At 43.4% G+C, this 24,456-nt stretch overlaps 2 protein-coding genes and 1 long non-coding RNA gene across 5 annotated transcripts in view; 2 read left to right on the top strand and 1 right to left on the bottom strand.

The window, feature by feature from the left end:
* NANS (N-acetylneuraminate synthase) overlaps positions 1-22,852 on the bottom strand; it is a 29,315-nt gene extending 6,463 nt beyond the window's left edge. Inside the window, exons 1-5 of one of the 3 annotated variants that reach the window (XM_079959683.1) lie at positions 22,819-22,852; positions 8,558-8,661; positions 4,414-4,629; positions 2,427-2,526; positions 593-747 (exon numbers count right to left, since the gene is read on the bottom strand). In XM_079959683.1, coding sequence (XP_079815809.1) covers positions 593-747; positions 2,427-2,526; positions 4,414-4,629; positions 8,558-8,661; positions 22,819-22,837 — 594 coding nt within the window. In that variant the 5' untranslated portion in view covers positions 22,838-22,852. Of the gene's footprint in view, positions 1-592; positions 748-2,426; positions 2,527-4,413; positions 4,630-7,270; positions 7,417-8,557; positions 8,662-12,714; positions 12,777-22,818 lie in introns of those variants that run through there. The other 2 variants (XM_079959684.1, XM_079959682.1) reach the window with 2 other exon arrangements.
* Positions 8,299-15,627, top strand: LOC307206613. Its single transcript, XR_013834417.1, has 3 exons — positions 8,299-8,509; positions 9,017-9,084; positions 14,945-15,627. It is a non-coding gene; the product is annotated as an uncharacterized lncRNA (long non-coding RNA).
* CCIN (calicin) lies at positions 12,875-14,800 on the top strand. The gene has a single exon (XM_079959492.1). The coding sequence runs from the start codon at positions 12,959-12,961 to the stop codon at positions 14,729-14,731; it is 1,773 nt and encodes a 590-aa protein (XP_079815618.1). The 5' UTR covers positions 12,875-12,958; the 3' UTR covers positions 14,732-14,800.
* Positions 22,853-24,456: the final 1,604 nt, after the last annotated feature.

Below are 24,456 nucleotides of genomic sequence, written 5' to 3'. Positions count from 1 at the left end.
AGTCATACAGTGCTCCATTCCTCCTCTTTTGAAATAAAACATTAATCAGGTATCTAGCGACTGCAAGGGATCTACTTGTATCTTCGTTGTTTAATAGGTATATTATTTGGGCTTCCTGAGGTCCGTCAGCAATTCTCGATAAATACGGGGCCAGAAACTTGGACCATGAAGCCGAAATGTAATGGACAACAGAAGATTATATGATATAACGATTCTATAGATCCACTTTTACAGTCGCAGAGGAGTGAGATCTGTCCGTTGGAGAGTCTGTTACCCAACACATTTGATGGGAAAACATTGAATCTAGCCTTTATAAAGGCATACCTGTGTGTATCGGTGAACAAGTGCCACCACCTGTCGCAATATTAAATTGTAAATCCATCTCCTAAGCACAGTCAAGGAGCTCTTAAGTCTGCTGAAGAAAACGGAATGAGGTTTAGGAAGTTAATTCTGTGCTGGGCTGAGGCCTCTCCTTAGAGTTGGAGCAAATTCTAAACTGCACTTGATCTGTTGTCTTGCTCAATTAATTGGTTCAGAAGGAAAATAAGGCACCTTAGGAGAATTGCCATGCCTTTCACCCCACCTCACTGACCGTTATGACACGAAGGTTGACATCTTCAGGCTGAAGAGGGTAAGCACTGGTGCACTGGAGAAAACAGAAGTTCGGGTTAATGGCTTTCACCAGCTTGTAAACTTGTTGCATTGTGTTCATTGACTGCATCCCGCTCGAAATCACCATCGGGCGACCTAGAAGGGAAGGTCACCGAGAGCATTTTGTAACTCCAACATTCTGTCTCATACAGCTACATTACACAAACTGGTCAATTACTTGACAATTAGTTTTTAATCTGCCTATAAACTGGATGGATTGATACCAACCCACTTAGTCATAGCCCACCTATGCCATTTCTGCAGCTGGCGCACACAAATTAAGTTGTCTCTGGGGCTTCACTTGGTTCTCAGGACTCCACCCAAGCCATGCTCCACTCCAGAACACACCCCTCAATGGCCCTCCTTGATATCCTGAGTACTTTTTGCTTAGCTGGAATGTGTCCTTTAACTGGTATAAAGCCTAAGGGTTGGCAGAATTCATTGATTCTGCCTGTAAATTTCATCCACTTTGGCCATAAGGGGGAAAGTTGCAGCCATTTTTATACTCCCCATTTAATGAATGGGGAACACAGTTTTGTTTCATACAAAGCACCCCACAACCCAGAGCAGATTTAAAGTGGAGAGAGCACAGAGCAACTGAGACAGGTCAGATGTTTTTAAAATACAGATAAACAACAAATCTTGGGGCCTGTACACCCTCCCTATTTATAGGCCACTTTTCTGAGCAAAGCTCCTCCAAGGAACCTACATGATTAAAAAAAATAACCTGAAATGCAACAGATTACTATAGATAGTAATAATAGTAATATTATTACTATTATTACTAATTATCTATAGTAACAATTACTATAGATACCTCAATACTCAAAAAGCTAGATATACTAATAAACCAGTCCAGAACATAAAATCCAGTTTTGTACTTCACAGATAGGTATATAAAAAGTCATGTAAGGAACCTGAAACATATCTGCAGAGTCTTTCTAAGAGACTGGAGTGCAGTGATCCTTCAGAGGTTGACAGACAATGAATTCCAGAGTTGTGAGGCCACCACTGAAAAGTCCCTCTTCCTCATAGGAGGTAAGGACCAAACCATGACTGCAGTTGAAAATGGCAGTCCTCCTCTACCCATCCATCATTAATGGGAGTGTGGGAGAAGAATGTAGAAGATTTCTACTAGATTTTATGGATGCAGATGAAAGAACTATTGTCATTTTTTATGCTAGCTGATATTTACAATTGTATCTAATTTGGATATACAGGTTACATACATTTCAAGTTACATACGCTTCAGGTTACAGACTCTGCTAACCCTGAAATAGTACCTCAGGTTAAGAACTTTGTTTCAGGATGAAAACAGAAATTGTTCTCCGGCGGCACAGCAGCAGCAGGAGGCCCCATTAGCTGAAGTGGTGCTTCAGGTTAAGAACAGTTTCAGGTTAAGAACGGACCTCCAGAATGAATTAAGTACTTAACCCGAGGTACTACTGTTCAGTTCTACCTCCGCTTACGTATCGCTCCGCTTACGTAAATTTCGAGATACGTAAGTGGCAAACCCAGAAGTATATTTCGGGTTTTTGCCGCACACGCATGTGCAGAATCGCTCTACTGCTGCTTGTGCATGCACAGAAGCGGTCTCTCCAGTTGCAAAAACCTCGGGATCCGGCCGGACCTCTGGAACAGATCCCGTCCACAACCGGAGGTACCACTGTAATAAGGCAGGCTGCTCTATCAAATTCATACATTCTCTCATTAGATGTGATACCATTAGGAGAGTAGAAACAGTAGCTATATTAAGCAAGTTATTAGCAAATCACCTTTTTTGGCTGTCTTTTCCAGGTATGGGAAATTGTTAGTGTCTCCTGATCCGACTTTAAAAAATGGAACATCCAGATCATGCAGAAACTCTACAGCCATCTGTGAAGAAATACTTTTTTTAAAAAAAAGAACACAAAGATTCCTAACATTAACATTCTACCTGTCAAATAAAGACACTGTAGCTGGATGAATGTGTCTCCTTTCCCAGAAACATACAGCAGAACAGCACATGGCTATGCTCATACACAAGGAATACAAATAAAAACTAGAGTTCATGGTAACCCAAACATACAGAAGAGTGACTAACAATAGCCTGGGGATCAAATGCAGCTTTCCAAGCTTCTCTATCTGGCCCTCAGGACTCTCGGTGTTGCACTCTTTTTTTGGTAATATTGTCTGTGGCTGGAATGTATCCTTTAATTCTAATCATGCTTCTTGCTTGGCTGGATGGAAGGGTTGGGGATGAGTATGTGCAGAAACTAGCCTACTGTGCAAGGGTAAAATCTGCATCCGTTGCTCCGCCTACAACTGACATGTGGCCCTTGGAATGTTGTCCAGGAGGGAATGTCCTTGGGCTGAATAAGGCCCCTCCCAACCCCACACATCAGCAATGAAGGAGGATGCAGATCTGCCTCAGAGTATTTGTCAATGCCACTGATTCTACCTGGATATAACCAACCCTGAATCAGACACCTTAGGTCCACCAAGCAGACAGTCTAGCTCAGTTGCTTAGAGCATGGTGCTGATAACACCAAGGTTGCAGGTTCGATCCCCTTATGGGATAGCTGTATATTCCTGCATGGCAATGGGTTGGATTAAATGATCCTCGGGGCTCCTTTTCAATTCTACAGTTCTATGAGGATGTACCATAATATCCGTATCCTGTTAGCATTTCTGAAGGCAAAGTGCTGCACACTGGAAACTGGTTACCTCAAACCCAGTGGCCTCAGAGACTTCTTGTCAGACCCCCGACACAGTGCTTGATATAAAAAATCTCAACATTTTATGCACCTCAGTTGCTTTAACTTGAGCCGAGAGAGACAGGCAAAGCTGAGAGAGACACCTACCCCACCCCTAATGTGAACCTCAGCAGAGGCCTTGGCACAGCTCTCCTCATCCCTGACCAATGATTGATGGCTGAGACTAATGGAAGCTGAAGCCCATAAACAACTGGAGGGCAGCAGACTTGACTGCCTCCAAGGGAAGTGAATCATGAATTGTCATGTTTTGAGTTTCTTTGAACAAAGCATTAAAACTATACTAAGTATGCTTTATTTTTCTCCTTAATTAAATATTTCAGCTTCTCTGCTTTCTTAAAAGTTCCCCCAGTGTGCAAAAGTAGATCAGCTGAAATACATGTGGAAAATAAATGATTTGTAATGAATGATTTGTATATGATTAAATGATTTGTAATGATAAATAAATGATTTGTAATGACCTTGTTAGTTTTTCTTGTGAAATGCATGCCAACGCAACTTCAGAACAATATTCAACCATTTACTTGTTTTGCTTTATTGTAATCATAAGTGATTTTTTTTGAAGCACAAAAAAGGAAGTCCAGTGAAGATGCTAAATCTGAATTCAATCAGCAAAGCACTTACGGATTCAAAATTTCCAAAAAACCCACCAGTACATACATTCCGCAATGGAAATTTCAGCAGGTTTGACTTCTGCGTTCAGTGTTACAGTCACGGGACAAGACACTATTCACCACAGAGGATCCCTCTGGGGGAATCGGCAACCCTTATGCAGGGACCATGGTCAGACACTGGAAAACATATGGGATTTTTACATCTATACTGAAAAGGTTGCAACTAGATAGAAGACACTGCTCTAAAAATACTGGTGCTAGCTCTTTTCCTAACCTGCTGAAGGTGGACTAAGGACAGTTCTGAAATTCTGGTTCCCTGTGTTCCCTGCGTACCAAGTTGCGGGTAATGTCAGATGTGGCAGCTCCTTCTTAAAACAAAACTTCATCTCACTTACTTCATCCATGCCTGATGCTGTGAAGAAAATGCCAATCTCCTTTGCATATCGCTGCAACTCTCGATACTGATCATGGCTGAACTCCAGGTGGCGCTTGTGCTCTCCGTAAGTTTTCCCCCAAGAGTGTTTGGAAGTGTATGGCCTCTCCAAGGCTCGCTTATTGAATTTGTGCTCTAGTTCACTTTTCTGAAATTTGGCGCAATCTGCTCCGCATTCCTACAAAGACACAAGCATTACAATAGTTCTTAAAGGTTATTGAACATGCCCATCTCAGTCCTGGGCATGCACACCGCTTGAACTGACCATGCCAATGCAAATTTTTAAAATACAGTGGTGCCTTGCAAGACGAAAAGAATCCGTTCCGCGATTCTCGTCGTCTAGCGGTTTTTTCATCTTGCGAAGCAAGCCCATTGACGGCTTAGCGGATTAGCGGCTTTGAAAAAGGAAAAAAAACCCGCAGGAACTCGCAAGACATTTTCGTCTTGCGAAGCAAGCCCATAGGAAATTCGTTTTGTGAAGCACCTCCAAAACGGAAAACTCTTTCGTCTAGCGAGTTTTCCGTCTTGCGAGGCATTCGTCTTGCGGGGCACCACTGTATTGAAGAGTCCTTTCTGAGACACCTTAAGGACATAGGCTGGGAGCCAGTGTGGTGTAGTGGTTAAGAGCGGTAGTCTCCTAATCTGGGGAACCGGGTTCGTGTCTCCGCTCCTCCACATGCAGCTGCTGGGTGACCTTGGGCCAGTCACACTTCTCTGAAGTCTCTCAGCCCCACTCACCTCACAGAGTGTTTGTTGTGGGGGAGGAAGGGAAAGGAGAATGTTAGCCGCTTTGAGACTCCTGAAGGGGAGTGAAAGGCGGGATATCAAATCCAAACTCTTCTTCTTCTTCTACATACACACTATTTAAAGACTTTTGGGACCGGAGATTACCTCTCACACACTTACAGTTCCCAGCACTCTTAACACAGTTCCCAGGATTCTTTTGGGGGAAATAATCTGCCTTAATGTACGGTGTGTACGCAAGCTAATAAGTTTATTGTGGAATAAGCTCTGTGGTCTTTGTCAGATGTAAAAGGTAAAGGTAAAGGTAAAGGTAAAGGTACCCCTGCCCGTACGGGCCAGTCTTGACAGACTCTGGGGTTGTGCGCCCATCTCACTTAAGAGGCCAGGGGCCAGCGCTGTCCGGAGACACTTCCGGGTCACGTGGCCAGCGTGACATCGCTGCTCTGGCCAGAGCCAGAGCCAGAGCCGCACACGGAAACGCCGTTTACCTTCCCGCTGGTAAGCGGTCCCTATTTATCTACTTGCACCCGGAGGTGCTTTCGAACTGCTAGGTTGGCAGGCGCTGGGACCGAGCAGCGGGAGCGCACCCCACCGCAGGGATTCGAACCGCCGACCTTTCGATCGGCAAGCCCTAGTCGCTGAGGCGTCGGCTAGGATGTACACGGCTAGGATGTTGTCAGATGTACACTGAGCTAAACAGCCATTGAAACAAAGGAAAGGTACAGCGAATAGACTCCTCTTTCAATTTCAGATTAGGGTCTTGCAGACTAATGAACCATTTAAGGTCAATGATGGTACCAGTTCCCAATTCTAATCACATAGGAATTCAATGTTGTGCTTTTCTGATCATTCCATCAGCGCATCCTCCAACAGGACGCATTATAACAGAGCTTTAGCTCCATATGCAATGGCTGTAGCTCCATGACATAGTTGAATGGCTGAAAAGGGAACTAAGCCCAGATGCCATTACAGAAGAATGGCTCTATATTCTGCGTCCACAATTGGAAGAAGTAATACTTCTGAATACCAGTGGCTGGAATCCACAGGAGGGGGAAATGCTCTGGTCCTACTTGCCAGTTTCACACAGGAAGCTGGTCAGAACATCCTGGGAGAACAGGATGTTGAACAAAATGGGCCACTGGCCTCATTCAGCAGCCTCATCTTATGCTCTTGTTTCTCAGCCAAATCTCACAGGGTTGACGCTCACAATGTCACTTGGGTCTGATGAAACCCTGAACCCCTTGGAAGGAAGGATAAGGTGGAAATATCATAAAACGATCTCAGGAGGGGTTTTTTAAAGAGCTAAAATCCAAGTGCCCCTTGATAACTGGTTTGTGGTTTACAATCTCCCAATTCTCATCATTTACACATTACCTTTACAAACTTTAAGTGCCAAACATCCCCATCACCCTTTCCCACTCCAAACTTTTCTCCCCCTCAGACCTCTTGAATACTGATGAGAGGCTTGACGGACCACATAACAGTTTTTCCTGTCTGTGGCAACAACTACAACGTCCTGGTGCAGCTGCATGAGGCTCACGGGTCACTGGACCACAGTTTGTGAATCTCTGCCTTAGGGACTGTTATTACGACTATTTTATTATTATGTTGTCTATTATTATGCTCTCTAAAGGTAAAGGGACCCCTGATGGTTAGGTCCAGTCCCGAACAATTCCTGTTTATGTTGCAATCATAATGTCTGTAAATTATGTTCCTAACGTTGTGCATGCAGCACCCCAAGATGTTGGTTAAAGGGTGGTAATATAAATCAAATAAGTGATAATAAAATTCTTGACAGCTCCCATTTTATTTTATTTTTTGCCTGACAGTCCCCCACCTGACACTAAGTTGCTTCCCTGAGTATCATTAATTAGCCATTATTGTTTGGTTATCTCCCCTCTCATGCAGCTTCTATCCATGATACCCGAGAAAACACCAAGAACAGGCAGCAACCCGCCGGCCACCTCCGCTCTGCTCCCATTCCCAATCCTCCCGCCTCTCGCCCCTCAGCCCGACTGACCCAGCCTCGACACCCACCACTTTGCCACCCCCGTTGGCCACGCCCACCTCCCCACCTTAGCCACTCGGATCATCCGCTTGGCGGTCTCCAGGTCCCCCTGATGGTTCTGGCCAATCTCCGCGATAATGAAGCAGGGGTGGTCCCCGCCGATTGGCCGGCCCGGGCACAGTTCGAACTGCAGCGGCATCGTGGCGACCGTTGGTTGAGCGCGGGAGGGGGGGGGGGAGAGAGAGAGAGAGAGAGAGAGAGAGAGAGAGCGAGCGCAGAAAAACGGCAAGCGCGCGCGCTCAAGGCACGAACCCACAGAGACGCTTCCTCGGCTTCTCCCGTCGCGCGTGCGTAGAGGGGGAGGAAGCATGCGCCACGTATCCGCCAATGACAGCGGGGACAGTCGGCGCCCGCCCCCACTTTCCCGTCCAATCGCACGGATCCTAGCCGACGCAGCCCAGCCAATCGAAATCCGACACAGCTACTGGCATAAGCCGGGTGGTGGCAGGCTTGCTCTGTGGCAGCCTCCCTCGACGCTGGGACGCTAGGCGGCGTTGGACTACAACTCCCGTCATTCCTAGCTAGCGTAGCCCGCAGCTAGGGATGATGGGAGTTGTAGTTGAAGAACAGCTGGCTGCTCTACAGCCTTGGCCCTGAGGCACAAGGAAGAGGAAGCTTGCCCAGTCCAGAAAATGGCCCTTTGAGGGCGAGGGCTCTTGGTTAGCCGTGACTCATCGAGGGCTGTACTAGGCTAACGCCCTTTTGAAGACTATTTTCCTGATAGGTGCCAAATACCTCATCAATTAGGCTCATGGCATGGAGTTTTTATTGGTGTCGTTTCCCTTCTCGGCCTTCAAAGCTTTATTGCTTTACAATAAAGAGCAAACGCCAGAATATGCCCAATTAGTCGGAAATAATTCCTATTTACTGCTAAAACAGCATCCCAGACAACCCCTTCTTATGCATATTAATGTCCAGTTCAGGCATGCAGATGACTTATACCCCACCTTGGCAATACCAGGCGTACTTACTCAGAAGAAGCCTAATAATAATAATAATAATAATAATAATAATAATAATAATAATATTTATTTATTTATTTATACCCCGCCCATCTGGTTGGGTTTCCCCAGCCACTCTGGGCGGCTTCCAACAAAACACTAAAATACAATAACCTATTAAACATTAAAAGCTTCCGGGCATATTGACTGTCTTCAGGTCTGTGTACACCCGCATGGAAGTGGCTGTGCAATTTCTTAACGGCATCTACTCAAGTCCTATTGAATTCAGTGGGGTTTATTCCCAGGTAAGCGCATTGCAGGCCTTATTTTCTTTGGAACTGCATAGGACTTACTTCTGAGTGACTAGAAAACAGCAGTGCATAATTCCGCTTGGTCAACCACATTGTGATTTCTGGAGTTGGGTAACTCACTAAGTGCCGCACCCATTTCCTCTGGCCTGAAAAGAGAATGGGCACACAAGCTCACAAAGATTTCTATATCCTTCATACTTAAAGCTGGTGTGGAAAGCACATAATCTCTTTGTTGCTATTACCATTCTCAAAATCGCTGGGGGGGGGGGGGACAGGACACGAGGAAATGTCAGTGTTTGGAAATAACCTTTAGACTACCTGACATTTCAGGTGTGGTGGGAGAGGAAGTTTGCAGGTTTATATGTGTCATATTTGTTTGGGTATGTAATAGGGTTGTGAAACTATTCAAGCATTGTATTTTTTATTTTAAGTTCACCTTGTATTGAGTTTTAGAACCTTACGCATGGAAATGCAAACTTTTCCTGTTCCTTTCCTCTCCAGGCTTATCCCTCCTGTCTGCAACTCAACCATACAGTTTACAGTTACACAGCAGAGAAATCAAGTTCCTGGTAAATACAATATACTCAACTGTATAATATATAAGTGGAAACTGCAACAAAATGTTGCAGTATACCTTCATTCCCTAACAGGGATGCTTCTGTTTAGGGTTCCAGTCATCCTCCTTTGTCTGGAATACTGAGAATGAGGGGCTTAAGAAAGCCAATTCACCCTCTATAGTTTTCCATTATTCTTTCCCAATTGATGCTCAAATTCCTTATATATTTGGGCTTCAAGGAGTTAACCCCTTTTACCTGCTTTTTTTAAAGCTAGAGTTCTCCCACACATACTGATACCTCTCTCTTGTTTCAGCTCCATTTATGTTGGCGAATGCCACTGAGCTTGCTTGATGATTGATAACTTTACCACCCTATAAGGCACAATACTGCTAACAAGAAAAGTATAACGTTCCAGCAAGCCACCCCACATTAAAAAAAATAAAAAAATTCCCATTTGTCGCTGCTTACAAATCATCCTGTCATGCACCACTTATTTTGCCTCCTGTAATGTTCAGGTGAAACATCAAAGCTCTACCTGTCAGTGGCAGAAACCAGGTGTTGCTATTTGAAGGTGTGGGGACAAACAATGTTTAAGAACAAGCTTCAGAGTCAATACAAAACAATTATTGTAGCCTGCTATGTCACCTGGGATGAGCTTCATGTGCCAGAGACAACCTGTTTGAGTTGCATAGGTGTGGTAGTATTTGACCAGATAGAGTTACAGCAATTTAATACCACAAGGGGCTTTAGAACTGTAAACCTAAATCGATTTATCTGGCTATAAATTTACCTAAATTCAATGGCACTTCATTTTAAGCTGTCCTTGATTAACCCTGGGAGGCAGGTTAGGCTGAGACTGTGACTGGTTCAAGGTTACTCAGTGAGCTTCATGGTCAAGTGGGACGTGGTCTCCCACTTTCTAGTCCCAATCAAGCTACTCTATAAGCCTCACTTACAGAGTTCTGCAGAGATCACAATAATGAATGACAGTGAAGCAGTGCCAGTAAAAAGTTGCCTGTTCCTCTCTTTCTGGCATTAAAGTGATGGGAAGTTTCACCAACCACATTTGTGTGTGGCAGACATGAAAAGCATAGAAGGAACATAAGGTGTTTTTTTTTAAGGGGCAGTCTTAACTTGAATGTGTTAAACAGAAGCAGATTGATTTGGCTTAGCAGTGGGGTGAAAAGAGGCAAAGCTCCTTTATCCTGAATAATTTCACAGCTTTTATCATGCATGCAAATCAAGTTGCACACCTTTCAAAATGTTCTCTTTCATAGATGTAAGAGTACAAGAGCCTTTTTCTCATTTGCATCTGTTCATCTTTCTTCCAATTATCTTCAATAATATGTTCATGATTTTTTAATAGAGTTTAAGACAGTATTCTAAATCCCTGTACCTGAAGTAGGGTTGACAGTAAGTTTATTTTTACACTAACGTTTGCTCCTGTACATTTTTAATGACATCTTGATTTACAGTTAGCAAATGCTAACATTTATTTCTAAGCTGCTTAAGCTTAACTTGTTGACTTTTACAGATCAAGCTGCTATTAAATGCACAGGAGCAACACCATTCTTTTTCTGGTCAGTTGTTAGTGCTATCTGTGGGTGATCCTATGATACATTCCAAACAGAATTGCACTCTGTCCCTTTTATGCAAATATCAAACACTGTTATTAATTGCCCAATTGTTAAAGGGCAGATTACACAGTTGTGACAAGAAACTGAGAACATCTGGAGGATGAGTCAACCACCCTTCCTCCTACAGCGTTTTTAATTCAGCCTACAGGGAAACTAGAAGCTGAAGCCCTGCCTAGAGCATAAAGCAAAAAGAAGTTGTTTCAGAGAAAGAGAAAATGCTGAGGTTGTAATGCTATGCACACTTTACAGGCAGTCAATCCCATTCAAATTAAGATGATGTGTATTAATTTTCAAGTAATCATGCATCAGAGCAGCTGCATATAATGTTCTATATGGAAAAAGGTAACCAAAGGTTTATAGCCCCTCTCCTGCTAGGATCATTAAGTGTTGGGGGCCTTTTAGGTTAGAAAAAGACAACTGAGAAATGGTAATATGGTGTTTATAACATTTGAATGGTACAGTGTCACAAGACACTTAGCATCTTCTTGTATAGATTTGGGGCACAGGCATGAGGAGAGTGAGGGACGCGGGTGGCACTGTGACCTAAACTACTGAGCCTAGGGCTTGCAAATTGGAAGGTTGGTGGTTCGAATCCCTGTGACGGGGTGAGCTCCCATTGCTCTGTCCCAGCTCCTGCCAACCTAGCAGTTTGAAAGCATGTCAGTGCAAGTAGATAAATAGGTACTGCTCCTGCAGGAAGGTAAACGGCATTTCCGTGTGCTGCTCTGGTTTCGCCAGAAGCAGCTTAGTCATGCTGGCCACATGACCCAGAAAAACTGTCTGCGGACAAACGTTGGCTCCCTCGGCTAGTAAAGTGAGATGAGCGCCGCAACCCCAGAGTCGTTCACGACTGGACTTAACTATCAGGGGTCCTTTACCTTTAACTTTTTAAAAATAAGGATAGTGCAGAACTGTGGCCTGGAGTGGCTGACCAGGTTTCTGAAGAGATGGGTCTAGCATTGTCTCCCAGGGCCAGGCAACACCTCAGCTTGTGGGAACAGCTGTGCTCATCTTGACAGACCATGTGCTATACATTTTTTGCTAGTAAAGCTTGCTGGGTGGGTATAAATAGTTGTTGGGATATTTTCTTTTCTTACTTCTCCCCACTGCTGGGCATCACTTTAGTTTTCAATAAGGAGAAGAGACTTAAGTAAGGGTGGGGAGGAGATTTTTTTATTATTGTTTTTACCCACTCCCCAAAGCCAAACTATAAAGTCATTCTTAAAGTATGGTTTGCAGTATCAACAGCCGCTGAGAATTCCAAGAGAATTAACAGGGTTGCAAAGCAAATAAACTCGAGCCTTTGACAAGTGTATCTTGTACAGTTAATTGTATATTACATTAGTTCACCAGTGACCCAAAGTGGATCATACATTAAATGCATATGGGCACTTCCAGGGTATCCAATTTTTCTTGTTAAAATAGCAGCCATGGCAGTGGCGATGGAGGAATCAGAATCATGGCATGTGGGAAGAGAGTTAGAGAGTTAAACCTTAAGCACCCACAGTTCTTATCAGCCCCCCTATGGTTGCTATTTAAATAAGAAAATCATACATGCATACACATATTGAACATATAATCTTGTTTGGCCCTCTTTGTGAAAAACCAGTGAGCTGGCCATTAAGCACAAGCAAAGCAACACCCCTTCACAATCCCATGGCACCCCTGTTGTTGGTTCACCTTACCACAAGCCAACTCTTACTATCCATTTTAAGGCCTTTCTCTAAATCCTATGTATGACATGCTGAAACCAAGTCATATCAGTGGAATGTTTGCCCTATCAAGGCATTATCAAAATACAGATACCCAAATTTGGTTCCACTTTGGGGAACAGAATGCTCTGTTATTTAGATCATACATGGAACCTAATAAATTAAGTGGGAATGTATTTCTATTTGACATCACCACAGCATTTAACTATAACCTAACATTTCCTTGGGAAGACTCTAACATGTAACCTTTCAATACAAACACACTCTAGATAGTATAGGTGAAGCCACCTCACCTCCAATCAATGGAACCTCTTTCTTTCTGGATCGGGTTTAGCTGAAGTGAGGCTGATATTCTCTTGGTACAAAAGGGACAATTTGAAAAGACTCTTGTCAACACATGTCACAGATAATTGTGACCTAGCAGCTTTATTTGATGACATCACTCCTTGTACCCAGAGTAGGGTCTTCAACAACTGGGCAAAGAGTCCTCTACGCTTATACCATCTTCCTTAATTCCAGATAAGCCTGGCCCCAAAAATGAGGATGCAGTTTACAGAAAAGAACCACAACAGTTTTATGATGCAGGCCCTCAACAAACAGAGAAAGAACCGGGAGTTTTGTGATGTGGCCCTCAGTGTGGACCAGAAAGTCTTCTATGCCCACCTCAACGTTTTAGCAGCCATGTCCTCCCATATTAGGAATCTGATATCCAGCAATGACATGAAAGCGGATGACGAACTCTTTATTATCATTGATGCCAAGTTCCTGAGCTCTGAGTTGGTGGAGCAATTGCTCGACTACTTCTATACTGGGAAGATTGTAATTTCTGAGAAGAACGTGGAGGACCTGCTGAAGGGAGCCAAGTATTTCAGTTCCCCATCTCTAAGGAGTCACTGTTCTGACTTCCTCCTTAGGTCCCTTAAGAAGAACAACTGCCTCTACTACATGCTCCTGGCCACTTCATATGATATGAAAGATGTGGCAAATGCTGCTTATGATGGTATACGAGACAACTTCAACTACTGGGCAGGCCCTGGCATAACAGACTTTATGCACTGCCCCCCTAATGTCTTCAGCAGGCTCCTTAAGGATGAACATCTTCATGTACAAAACGAGGACCAGACTCTCTCAACCCTCCTCCAGTGGGTGAAATACAGAAAGGCTGAAAGGGAGAAATATTTTAAGAAGTATTTTACCTACATTCATTTATCCGCTGTCTCCACCAGTATGCTTCTGTCCACTTGCCGGGAAGTGTTACTCTTTGCAGACCACACTGGTCCCCTGTCCCGGATAGAGAGCACTTTGAGTGATCGTAAAAAGGGCAATCCTCAAAGCCTGATGCTTCAACAAAGGAAAGGGGCGTTAATGGACTCTGTGGTGATCTTAGGAGGGCAAAAAGAGCAGGGTAAGTTCAACAGTGGGGTTTTCGCTTATATCATTGGAGAGAACATCTGGCTAAAGCTGACAGAGATGCCTTACAAAGCAGCTGCTCTCAGTGCAACGTCGCTAGGGAGATACATTTATGTTTCTGGAGGAACAACGGAGCAGATCTCTGGCTTGAAAACAGCTTGGAAGTATGATATAGATACTAACTCCTGGATCAAACTTCCGGATCTGCCTATAGGTTTGGTCTTCCACACCATGGTGACTTGTGGGGGGGCAGTGTACTCTGTAGGAGGAAGCACGGCCCCAAGGAAGTACATTTCAAGTATCTACAAGTACGACGAAGGGAAAGAGAAGTGGATTCTTGCTGGAAAGATGAGTATTCCTATGGATGCAACTGCATTGATCACCAAGGGAGACAAGACTATTTACATTGTGACAGGAAGGTGCTTGGTGAACGGGCGCTTCTCCCGAGTAGGTGTGCTGGACTGCTTTGACACTCAGACTAAGAATGTGGTGCAGTACATCACCTTTCCCATTCAGTTCAATCACAAGCCCTTGCTGTCCTTTCCTCAGGAGAATGTCTTGAGCATACAGAGCCACAAAGAGAGTCTGGAAATAAACCTGCAGAAGATCAAAATGAGCAAATCCACAAAACTTGTCCCACTCTTGCCGAATAACTACAGCTTGGATCTTTCACATGCAGTGTGCTCAGTTGGGGATAACAAGGTGTTTGTGTGTGGTGGCCTGATATGCCCAGGTGACACGCGTCCAGAGGAGTATGCCATCAACCGGCATGCATATATGTTAGATCAAAGTCTAGGGGAATGGAGGATTTTGGCTCAGCCTCCAGAAGCTCTGGATTGCCCTGCTTGCTGTACAGCTAAGTTGCCATGCAAGATTCTCCAAAAAACTGTAGTCAATTAATAAGGGAAGACAAAGACAAACCAGAATTTCTAGCAATAAAGAATGACTGAATTGTAAATCACAGGTAAACACCAGGTTTCTTCCCTTCGTCTCTTTATCATGTACTTTGTTCGGCAGTGTAACTAGGGTGGGCAGAACCAACCAAGACAGGGGCACAAATGGGTCATGTATTGATAGTTTAAAAGGTAAGATTGTGTCATGTTTTCTTTTCAGCATGGAATACTTAAGCATGTTTTCAAAATGGTAGATGGAAAGCCAGAATCCAGCTTGCTCTGAGGCCAGCAGGCCAGCCCGAGAGCCACCACTGCAGTTCCTCCTTGGGCTTTGTGCCTGGAGCCTAAGGACCTCTAGCTACTGATTGCCACCAGCTGGGGAGAAAAGCAAAGAAATGTGATGTTGGATTGCAGCGACCAGCACAGCAGCTTCTGGGAATAAACACTCATCTGACCAGCGGGACTTTGGAATTGCAGCAGCAACAGCTTCTAAAGTTCACAACTATTCTTAACTATCTTGCTGCTGGTTTTTCGGGTGGCAGCAGCAACAGAGAATTATGGGCCTAAAAATGACTAGTTATGACACTGGTGTATATGGTTCTGTAGCACTAAGGCAGCCTGTGTTCTGTATATAACCAGGGGGGGTGCCTGTCTGTCTGCTTGTTCTCGCCTGCTTCTTACCCCTTAGGAAGCACAGTCTACTTCCTGAGGAACTAGAAAACGCACAGAATTTTAAAGAGGAAGAGATGTTACTCTCACTAATGCAACGTTATGACTCTTTGATCTTGTGACTCCAATGTGAGTTTGCTGACAAAACCTTAAAGAAGGCCTAAGCCCTGCTTTAGATTCCATCTTTGTTACCAGATGGACACAGTTGGAAAAAATAAAAGCCCTCTGCCAGTTCTCTTCCTCAAGCAGCTCTTTTGCCATTTACAAATTGCCTCTGGAACTCAAAGGAAGAAAATGGGTGTTATCAGTGCCACAGACTTCAATTGGTTTAATAGTAATGATCTTACCCATAGGGCCCCCTGATCAGAACTGGGACCATTCTGCACCCCTGTGAACGTTTTGCTTCACAGAAGGAAATCTGCTATTGGTGTTCATTATAGTCTTCCCACCTGGGGCAAACAGAATGCAGTTCTCATCCCATGGTGCAGATAAGGGGTTTAACCCACGTGCCACGTTCCAAATCCTGATTGAGGGCCCTGTAATGGGTTTTGTGTAATGGTTAGTGTGTTGGACTATGATTTGGAACACCAGAGTTGGAATCCCCACTCAGACAGGAAGCTAATTGGGTGACTTTGGGCCAGTCACTGTCTCTCCGCTTAACCTATCTCACAGGGTTGTTGTGAGGATAAAACTGGGATAAGAGAACCATGCTTACTATTTTGAGATCCTTGGATGGAAAGGCGGTACACAAATGTCAATAAAACAAACAAATGTTATAAGCAATCATAGATTTGACATAACATTTTAGTTTGCGTGCCTGGCTGCTATGAAAAGTGAGAGCAGCATAGCAGGTTTAAAAGGAAGGGGGAAAGGCAGAAACTTCCCACTTTTTAGGAATGGATGCTGTTCCACTGAGGTCACTAAGGCACAAACCTCCCTAGGAAAGTGTCAAGCATTTTTCCTCTTCAAAATCACTCTTTCCTGACCCCTCCCCCCATTTTATACTTCCTTGACCATACAGGGACATATCTGCCAATCTCCTATTCTCCGGCCAATCAGCTCTCTGCATCACTCAGCCAATCCTAATCCAAAAGTATGGCTATGGCAAAGAGGTGCTTCCCATGTGTCTCTAAGCAGGAAAAACCATGTAACTGATTGGATTGCAGGAAATTTAGCCCTAGCAGAAAGTCACCAGGGCAGATATGGGAGGAGTCAGGAATGCTTCCAAAACAGCCCTATGTGCTAGCATTAGCTCATGCTTTCTCTGAAGGCCAGAGAAGCACCAGGAAACACTTCCTCATTTGAGGAGCATTTTGTTTGTTTGTTTGTTTGCTGAGTTCAGTATTGTTTTGTGACTTTGCTAGAAAGAGCAAGGAAGCAACAGCGAGTCTCTTTCAATAAATGAATTTACTTAATCATTTTGCATTTTGCATTTATCTTTCTGGGAGGCAAAATAGTGGGTGGCTTGCGTATATATTGCAACAAACTATTAATAATTTCTCTACAGTATATTCAATCTTTAAAAGCTGCTGCTGTAGAAGCAGCTGACAGGACAGTGCAGGGCAGATAAGGTAGATTTGAACTGTGTGTAATTACAGAGTATCTTCTAGAGTATTTCCAGAAAAGGTGTGTGGATCTGCTTCCAACCAGCCCTTCCCCTAGCAGGGTATATATCTTGAATGCACAGGAATTGGGTGGGGGGATGCTGTCGCTATTTGAATTTGTCTTGTGAATTTGTCAGTGAATTTCTAAAATGACAAATTTGGGCTCTCTGCCTGTTTGAATATGACTTGACGCTACATCCTTTCCCAAACCTTGGAGATAGTATCCCAAATCTTGAAAAATATCTGAGGCTGATTATGAGTAGTCTGGTGTAATGACTCTGCACATGAGCAGAGACTTCACATTGTCAGGACTGAGCCATACACTGCAAATATGTTCAGCTGTGCACTGATGTGCCCTGGCTTGAATGAAACAACCTCTCTCTTTTTGGATAAATTACCACTTTGGATAATGAATACTGTGCTGTAGTTAAAATGATTTTGGGGGAAGGAAAGCTATATGCAACTGGACACACATTTTCCTCACATTTGTGTACAGGCAATAATCATTTAAGGCACATCCAAATGATGCACAATCATGCATGTGCACATTGTGCCATCCCATGAAGTAGGCAGAAAAGGGGCTGAACAGGCTTACACACACTTTGCCCATGGGCAGAGGAAGGGGGGGGGTCCGGTGGGGGCAGGTCGCCCAGGGTGTCACCACTGAGGGGTGGCATGCGTGCCACCCCAGGCACCCATTCGGCTTGCTCTGCCGCTGACTTTGCCAACACAAGTGGGGGTCAGGAATGCAACTCCTGTGCAAAATGGTTGCCAATATATAGGGTTTTGGCAACATGTTTTTGGCAACAGATGTGTAGGCGTAACTCATACATGAATTTGCCATGCATAATGGCTTAATTTCCAAATAGGAGGTATGGAGTCCATCTTGTCTGAAAATCATACTTTGGCCGTGGAAGCTCTTTCCCTGTCCATAGGTGTGTGTGTATAATAATTGATTTTTACTTTTATTTTAGAGAGAGGAGACAATGGCACTCTGCACATGTCAAATGGCTCACTTTCCTAAATAAGTTCTGTACGAGTCCTATTGTGATGAAAACAGCAAGGTTAAAAATTGCGGCCCTACCATGTCAAATAGCTACCAGTTGCCACAGCCTTTCAGTGTTCCTTCCTTGGCTAAAATGACATATGCAGTGTCCCTAACCCATTTTTATTTTTAACCCAGCTGCCTCAGAGGCTGCAATCTTAAGCAAAGTGTGTGTGCTGGGAGGGTGTGTGTGGCTGCATAGCTTAACTCTTTGTCTTCCTGTAGCCATTTACCCCCTGCTCAAAATCCCCCTGTAGGAGCTTTTCTTCCTAAGCAAGGATGGGGGAAAATATATATCCATTCCCCATCCCACCCCCCAAAATCAGCAGGAGCCCCATAGCCCTGTCTCTGCTTCCTAACTCTCAGAAACACCAGTCAAGGCCTCTCTTAGAAGCATGCTTCACTGCAGGTTGCTAAGGGTTAATCTGCCCTTGTTTTTCCTCTTGATTAGCTTAGGCTGAGGGCATTTCACAGAGGGAGCTGCACTGAACCCTCTGTTTAGTTCTTGGTCTCTCACAATCCATACATTCTTGAGCATATCTTTAGTACAATGCTATTTGGATAAGTCTCATTTTTAAAGTTTCCCAGAAGTCCAAAAATCCTGGTGTACAGCAACTGCAAAAAGATTGCTCAAGAATTCAAGGTCCTAGCTAGCTGTCCTTCACAGCTTCGATCAATCATTTTATTTGTAAGCCGTCTTTCCAAAGTTAAAACCATGCTCATGGTAGCTTATAACATATAAAAAATACATAACTACGAACGTAACAAAAGTAGTCATAAACCATAAACAAAACATCAAAACACACACGACCAAATTGAACCATTTCCACATAAATCATAAGATCCAATATAAAGATCCAAAAAATTGACAGCAACAATAGCAACAACCCCCACCAAACAGCCCCCCTAAACAATATCCCAGCTCCTTTAATAATCTTTAAGGCATGTTTGTTGCTAGGACTTAAGGTTACTAGACGTCCCCGTTTCCCGGGGACAGTCCCCGGATTTACAAATCAGTCCCCATACAAAATCCATTGAAGATGAATAGTGTCCCCGGATTCACTGGAAAAAAAATCTGGTAACTTTATGCTAGGTGCTGCACATGGTTAAAATCCAGTCTTGCTAGCATGTTTGCGATCTAATATTTGAACCAGCTCATTGGGTTCATCGGATACAGGCTGTGTACACATTACTGGCTTAAAAGCACAGCCGAGTTATTTTTTTGCTCAATTTGGATAGAAGCTGGTTTTGAGGGGAAACTCATCAAATATTTTGTTTCATAAGAAACAACAGGATAGACATGGACCGTAGCTAACGTCATGTGCCCACCGCTTTCCAAACCAGCAGTGAGAACGCACTAGATGCACAATAAACAGGAGTGTGTACAAATCCTCCATATCATTTAAATGGGCCTAAACCCAAGGTTGGCTGCAACCCTAAACACATTTAAATGCTGTAATCCAGGACTTTTGAATTTAATTAGATTTAGGTATAGGATTATGAGGTCTGGCTTTTAGGCTGTAGCTGTATTCCACTAAACAATAAAAAAGGAGAGCAAAGACTTTGTTTATTCGTAGGATGACCACTTATTTTATTGAAAAAACACAGCCCCCAGGAGCAAATGAGAGGTAGTTGCATGCAATTTGGAGAAATCTGGCGAGGTGAAGACAGAAAAAACCCTGATTACTCAGGAGCAGAGTCAGATAGTAGGTCATGGATTATGGGTACACTGCAGCTTGTCAGTGAGAGGCAACCAGAAATAATCCTTGCCTGAAGTACAACCTGGACGTGGGTGCCATGATAGAATCAAAAGCTATGTAATATATTAACAATTGGAAAAACAACATTGTATCCAGTATTATTTCAATTTCGAATATATCCCCCCCCAAAGGTGGTAGACAATCAGCTTGCTCAAAAGCCCTGATATGGTAGCTTTGCAAGCCAAACAAAAGAGCCGGTTTCCTCCCTGCTTGCATTTTTTTTTCACAGGTGAAGACATTCATTTACTAGAGTATCCCTAATTATTAATGCCACTCACCACTGTTCTTTAGCTACATGTTAACTGGACTTTTGTCTTTTAATAGAGTGCTTCTGCACGGGGAGTTTTTAGGTGCTTTCCTGACACTTTGCAGGTTTTCTTAACAGAAAATTGACTTGTAAATACACAAAGTAAATACTAAATATATCCACGCACAGACAAACATATTAAACAAGGTAGCTATGTACTCCATGGTTGTTCTGTCTTACTCAGATGAATTGAGGAGCAGAAATTACACCAAATCCAGGTCTATAAAGAGGAATATGTTGTCTCCTGTTGCCCCTTCCCGCAATTGCAATTGAGGTGAAAAAAGGTTGTGCTGCGTGGGGGGGGGGGGGTTTCCGGAAGAGAGTTGTACTTTTGAGCAGGCCATGGGGTTGCATATGAAGTCTAGGGCACTGGCCCACTAGATCTTCCATTCCAGCAAAACTAGAATCATAGAATCATAGAGTTGGAAGAGACCACAAGGGCCATCGAGTCCAACCCCCTGCCAAGCAGGAAACACCATCAGAGCACTCCTGACATATGGTTGTCAAGCCTCTGCTTAAAGACCTCCAAAGAAGGAGACTCCACCACACTCCTAGGCAGCAAATTCCACTGTCGAACAGCTCTTACTGTCAGGAAGTTCTTCCTAATGTTTAGGTGGAATCTTCTTTCTTGTAGTTTGGATCCATTGCTCTGTGTCCGCTTCTCTGGAGCAGCAGAAAACAGCCTTTCTCCCTCCTCTATGTGACATCCTTTTATATATTTGAACATGGCTATCATATCACCCCTTAACCTCCTCTTCTCCAGGCTAAACATGCCCAGCTCCCTTAGCCGTTCCTCATAAGGCATCGTTTCCAGGCCTTTGATCATTTTGGTTGCCCTCCTCTGGACACGTTCCAGTTTGTCAGTGTCCTTCTTGAACTGTGGTGCCCAGAACTGGACACAGTACTCCAGGTGAGGTCTGACCAGAGCAGAATACAGTGGCACTATGACTTCCCTTGATCTAGATGCTATACTCCTATTGATGCAGCCCAGAATTGCATTGGCTTTTTTAGCTGCCGCGTCACACTGTTGGCTCATGTCAAGTTTGTGGTCAACCAAGACTCCTAGATCCTTTTCACATGTACTGCTCTCAAGCCAGGTGTCACTAGTTGCCAACCAAGGGACTAGGATGACTCTGACTGCAGTAAGGCTTTGGAAGTTGAGCAACCAAGCTTACAATTACACACATTTCCAGAGAACTATAACAGACAGCGGAACCAGTTGTCCTTTAGAAGGAAGGGAAATGAGAAACAATAAAGCTTGTCAGCGGAACTGGCTAACGTAAAGTTCTGTGCAGCTATCTTAAGACCATCTTGCTCCAGTAAGGATTCATAATAAATACAGGGCTTTTTTCCGGCCTTGTTCCTGTGCTTTTAACAGCCTGCTATGCAAATATCTATCAGGCCACACTTTCATAATTCTGGTTTAATGCAGTCAAAACTTCTCCTACTTTGTTTCTGCATCTCAAGTAACTGTAAAAAGTGCAGAGGCAATGCAAGTTAAACAGCTGGCAACCCCAAGAAAATGGATTGTGGGCATGGAGTTTTACATTAAAAGAAGTAACCATTTAATAATAGTCGTGAAAGGGGGGAAACTGGCAGGAGAAGGGAAATGCTAAGGCAGCAATCCTAAACACACATATACTTGAGAGAAAGCCCCACAGAATTAAACGTAATTTACTTCCAAATATATATGCATAAGACCTATTAAGGACACTATTCTTTTTTAAAACTTGAGTATTCAATATGTCAAAACAATGCTGTTTTTGAAAGGCACTTTCAAAAAATTAAATGCATATCAATTTAATGAGAATCTCACTTCGCAGGTAAAAGTTCCTAAAGGGCTTCAGCCATGAAAAGGGAAAATATGCTAGGCAACATGGGCACTATTTAATGGGGCAGGGATGAGGAACCCATGGTCCTCTAGATAACCATATTCCCATTATAATTTAATCATGAGATTCTTAATCTCAGAGTTGTGGGTTTGAGTCCCACATTGGGCCAAAAAATAAAATAAAATCCTGCATTGCAGGGGATTAGACTAGATGACCCTTTTGGTCCCTTCCAGCTCTACAATTTGATGAACTATTATCACTGGCCATGTTGGGGCTGATGGGAATTGTAGTCTGAAAGCACATGAGGCACAGTGAAACCTATGAAACTGGTGTGACTAGAAACCATCACATTTCTCACACATTTTTTGAATGTATGATGGGGGTACAGGAGTGTAAATCTTTACTCGTGACCTTCCTGCATTTATTGGAAAAGTCAGAATAGTACATTACGCATATATATCCATAGGCTCTATTGCAACCTTCATAAAAACAATCAGAAGTTAGATGATGAAACAGAACATATGCTTGCTCCCCCCTTTCAAGGAAAGTCTAAAAAGGGATAAATGTAGCACAATATAAAATGAATGTGTATCACAGTCACTGACAGCTCTGCAATACTGCTTCAAAGCTTCTCTACTGATCGTAGTGGACACACCCTTAAACTGGATCTATAAAGCCTGCAGAATAAAACGGTAAATGCTGTGGACCATACCATATGATCCTTCACATAAAAGTCACAATGAAGGCAGAAAACTAACACATCAGAGAGAAAGGTTCTAAGCTAGTTCCCCACTTGCTGAGATAGTTTTCTGTTTGCAAGATATTTTTGGTGATTTTTTTAGAGAGGTCGATACATATTCAAAAGTGTTATCCCCACCTGTAGTCTGTTGTACCATCTCAGGTCCTCATTCCATTTTTTTAAAAAACCCTAATCTCCACATAACAGGGAATTTCATTATGTTGATAGTTGTTGCCTTTCTCACTCTAAAAAATGGAGAAATTGTATCTTTCTAGGCCACCTTCTGTTGAAATAAGATTACAGCTGTAGAGGCTGTTCATCCCACACACTCCACATTATCATAACTGGATTCCAAACAAGGGCCTTGCTAGGCCACAGTGTGCTATTTGGTTCAAAGAGGAGGGTCTCACACAATGCTTTTTTCTGGGGGTCCTCAAGGGTAAGCAGTACCGGCACTTCCCCCCACTAAATGTTAAAAGTGTGGCACTTATGGTGTTAAGTACGGCACCTTTATAAAATAAAAAAGGAGCAGCACCACTGGTTTCACCCATAAAATATAAAGCAAAACAGTGTTGTCGGTCCCAACCAGCTAAGTGGGTCTTACTCCCATGAAACAGGTAATCCGAAATTTAGGACCTAAGCCTGTACCCTATACACAATTACCTGGGAGCAAGCTCCACTAAACTCAGTGGGACTTTTCTGAGTAGACATGTATAGGAATGCGCTGCACCCAAGCTCTCGTTTCATTTCCAGATCAATCTTAATTGTGTTTTACTCAGCTTGTGAGTTTCGATGAGCCAGGCTCCCAAGGAAGTATGTGTAGGAACACTGCCCTAATTCACAATAAAAAAGGACATAACCTTGTGCATGTCTTAATATAGAGCACAGCCAATAACAGTTCTGCTCTACAGACAGACCAGGCGGGGCCAGATTTAGGTTTGATGAGGTCCTAAGCTACTGAAGGTAATGGGGCCCTTTATATGTCTAGCTGTCCTTTGTCAACAACAAATTCTGGCTGTTTTTTGTGTTGAGTATATGCTAAATTTATGGACCTAATATGTGCAAATGGCTCAAGATACCTAACAAAATATGTATTTTATCAAAGTAATTGTTGATCTGAAATACAATTAAGTAGTATATGAATGGTGAAATACAATTAAGTATATGAATAGTGAAATACAATTAAGAAGTAGTATATTAATAGTGAAATAATTATTAAGCTCTAACTTAAAATGATTTTTCATATTTTAGGGAGCAGGCTAGCAGGCAGGGCCCATTATACATCATAGGAGCCTATACCACACAAAACACTATTGCCGTATGTAGGTTTTATTTTATTTGTTTATTATCTTACATTTTGGAAATGTACATCCAGGTTATTTTTCCTTTACATTTTTGGGGGCCCCCTAAGCTATAGCTTGTTTAGCTTATACGTAAATCAGGCAGGACCAGGCCACGATTTTAAGATTTGCTCGCCTTCCTATAGCCAGATGTCACTTGGGGAGCGAGAAAATACACATTTTGCCCTCAAGCTTTCCGAACAGTGACTTATTTCCTGCTCCGCCCGCTACAATTGCGTCTCATTTTTATCTAGTTTTCAGGGGGGGGGGAAACCGCCATTGACCGTTGCTGTGTTTTTATGCCAACCGTGTATAGAGATTCTTATGACTGAGAGATACCATTCGGGCGCCGTCCTCCTCACAGCGCGACCGAGAAGCAAGTGAGGGGGGGGGCGAGGAGGAAGCCGCCTCAGCGAAGCGCCGAGCGGGCCGCGCA

The sequence above is a fragment of the Podarcis cretensis genome (assembly GCF_951804945.1).
Source record: "Podarcis cretensis genome assembly, chromosome: 17".
Taxonomy (NCBI): domain Eukaryota; kingdom Metazoa; phylum Chordata; class Lepidosauria; order Squamata; family Lacertidae; genus Podarcis; species Podarcis cretensis.
The sequence above is the reverse complement of the archived record's forward strand: the minus strand, read 5'-3'. Positions and strand labels throughout refer to the sequence as shown.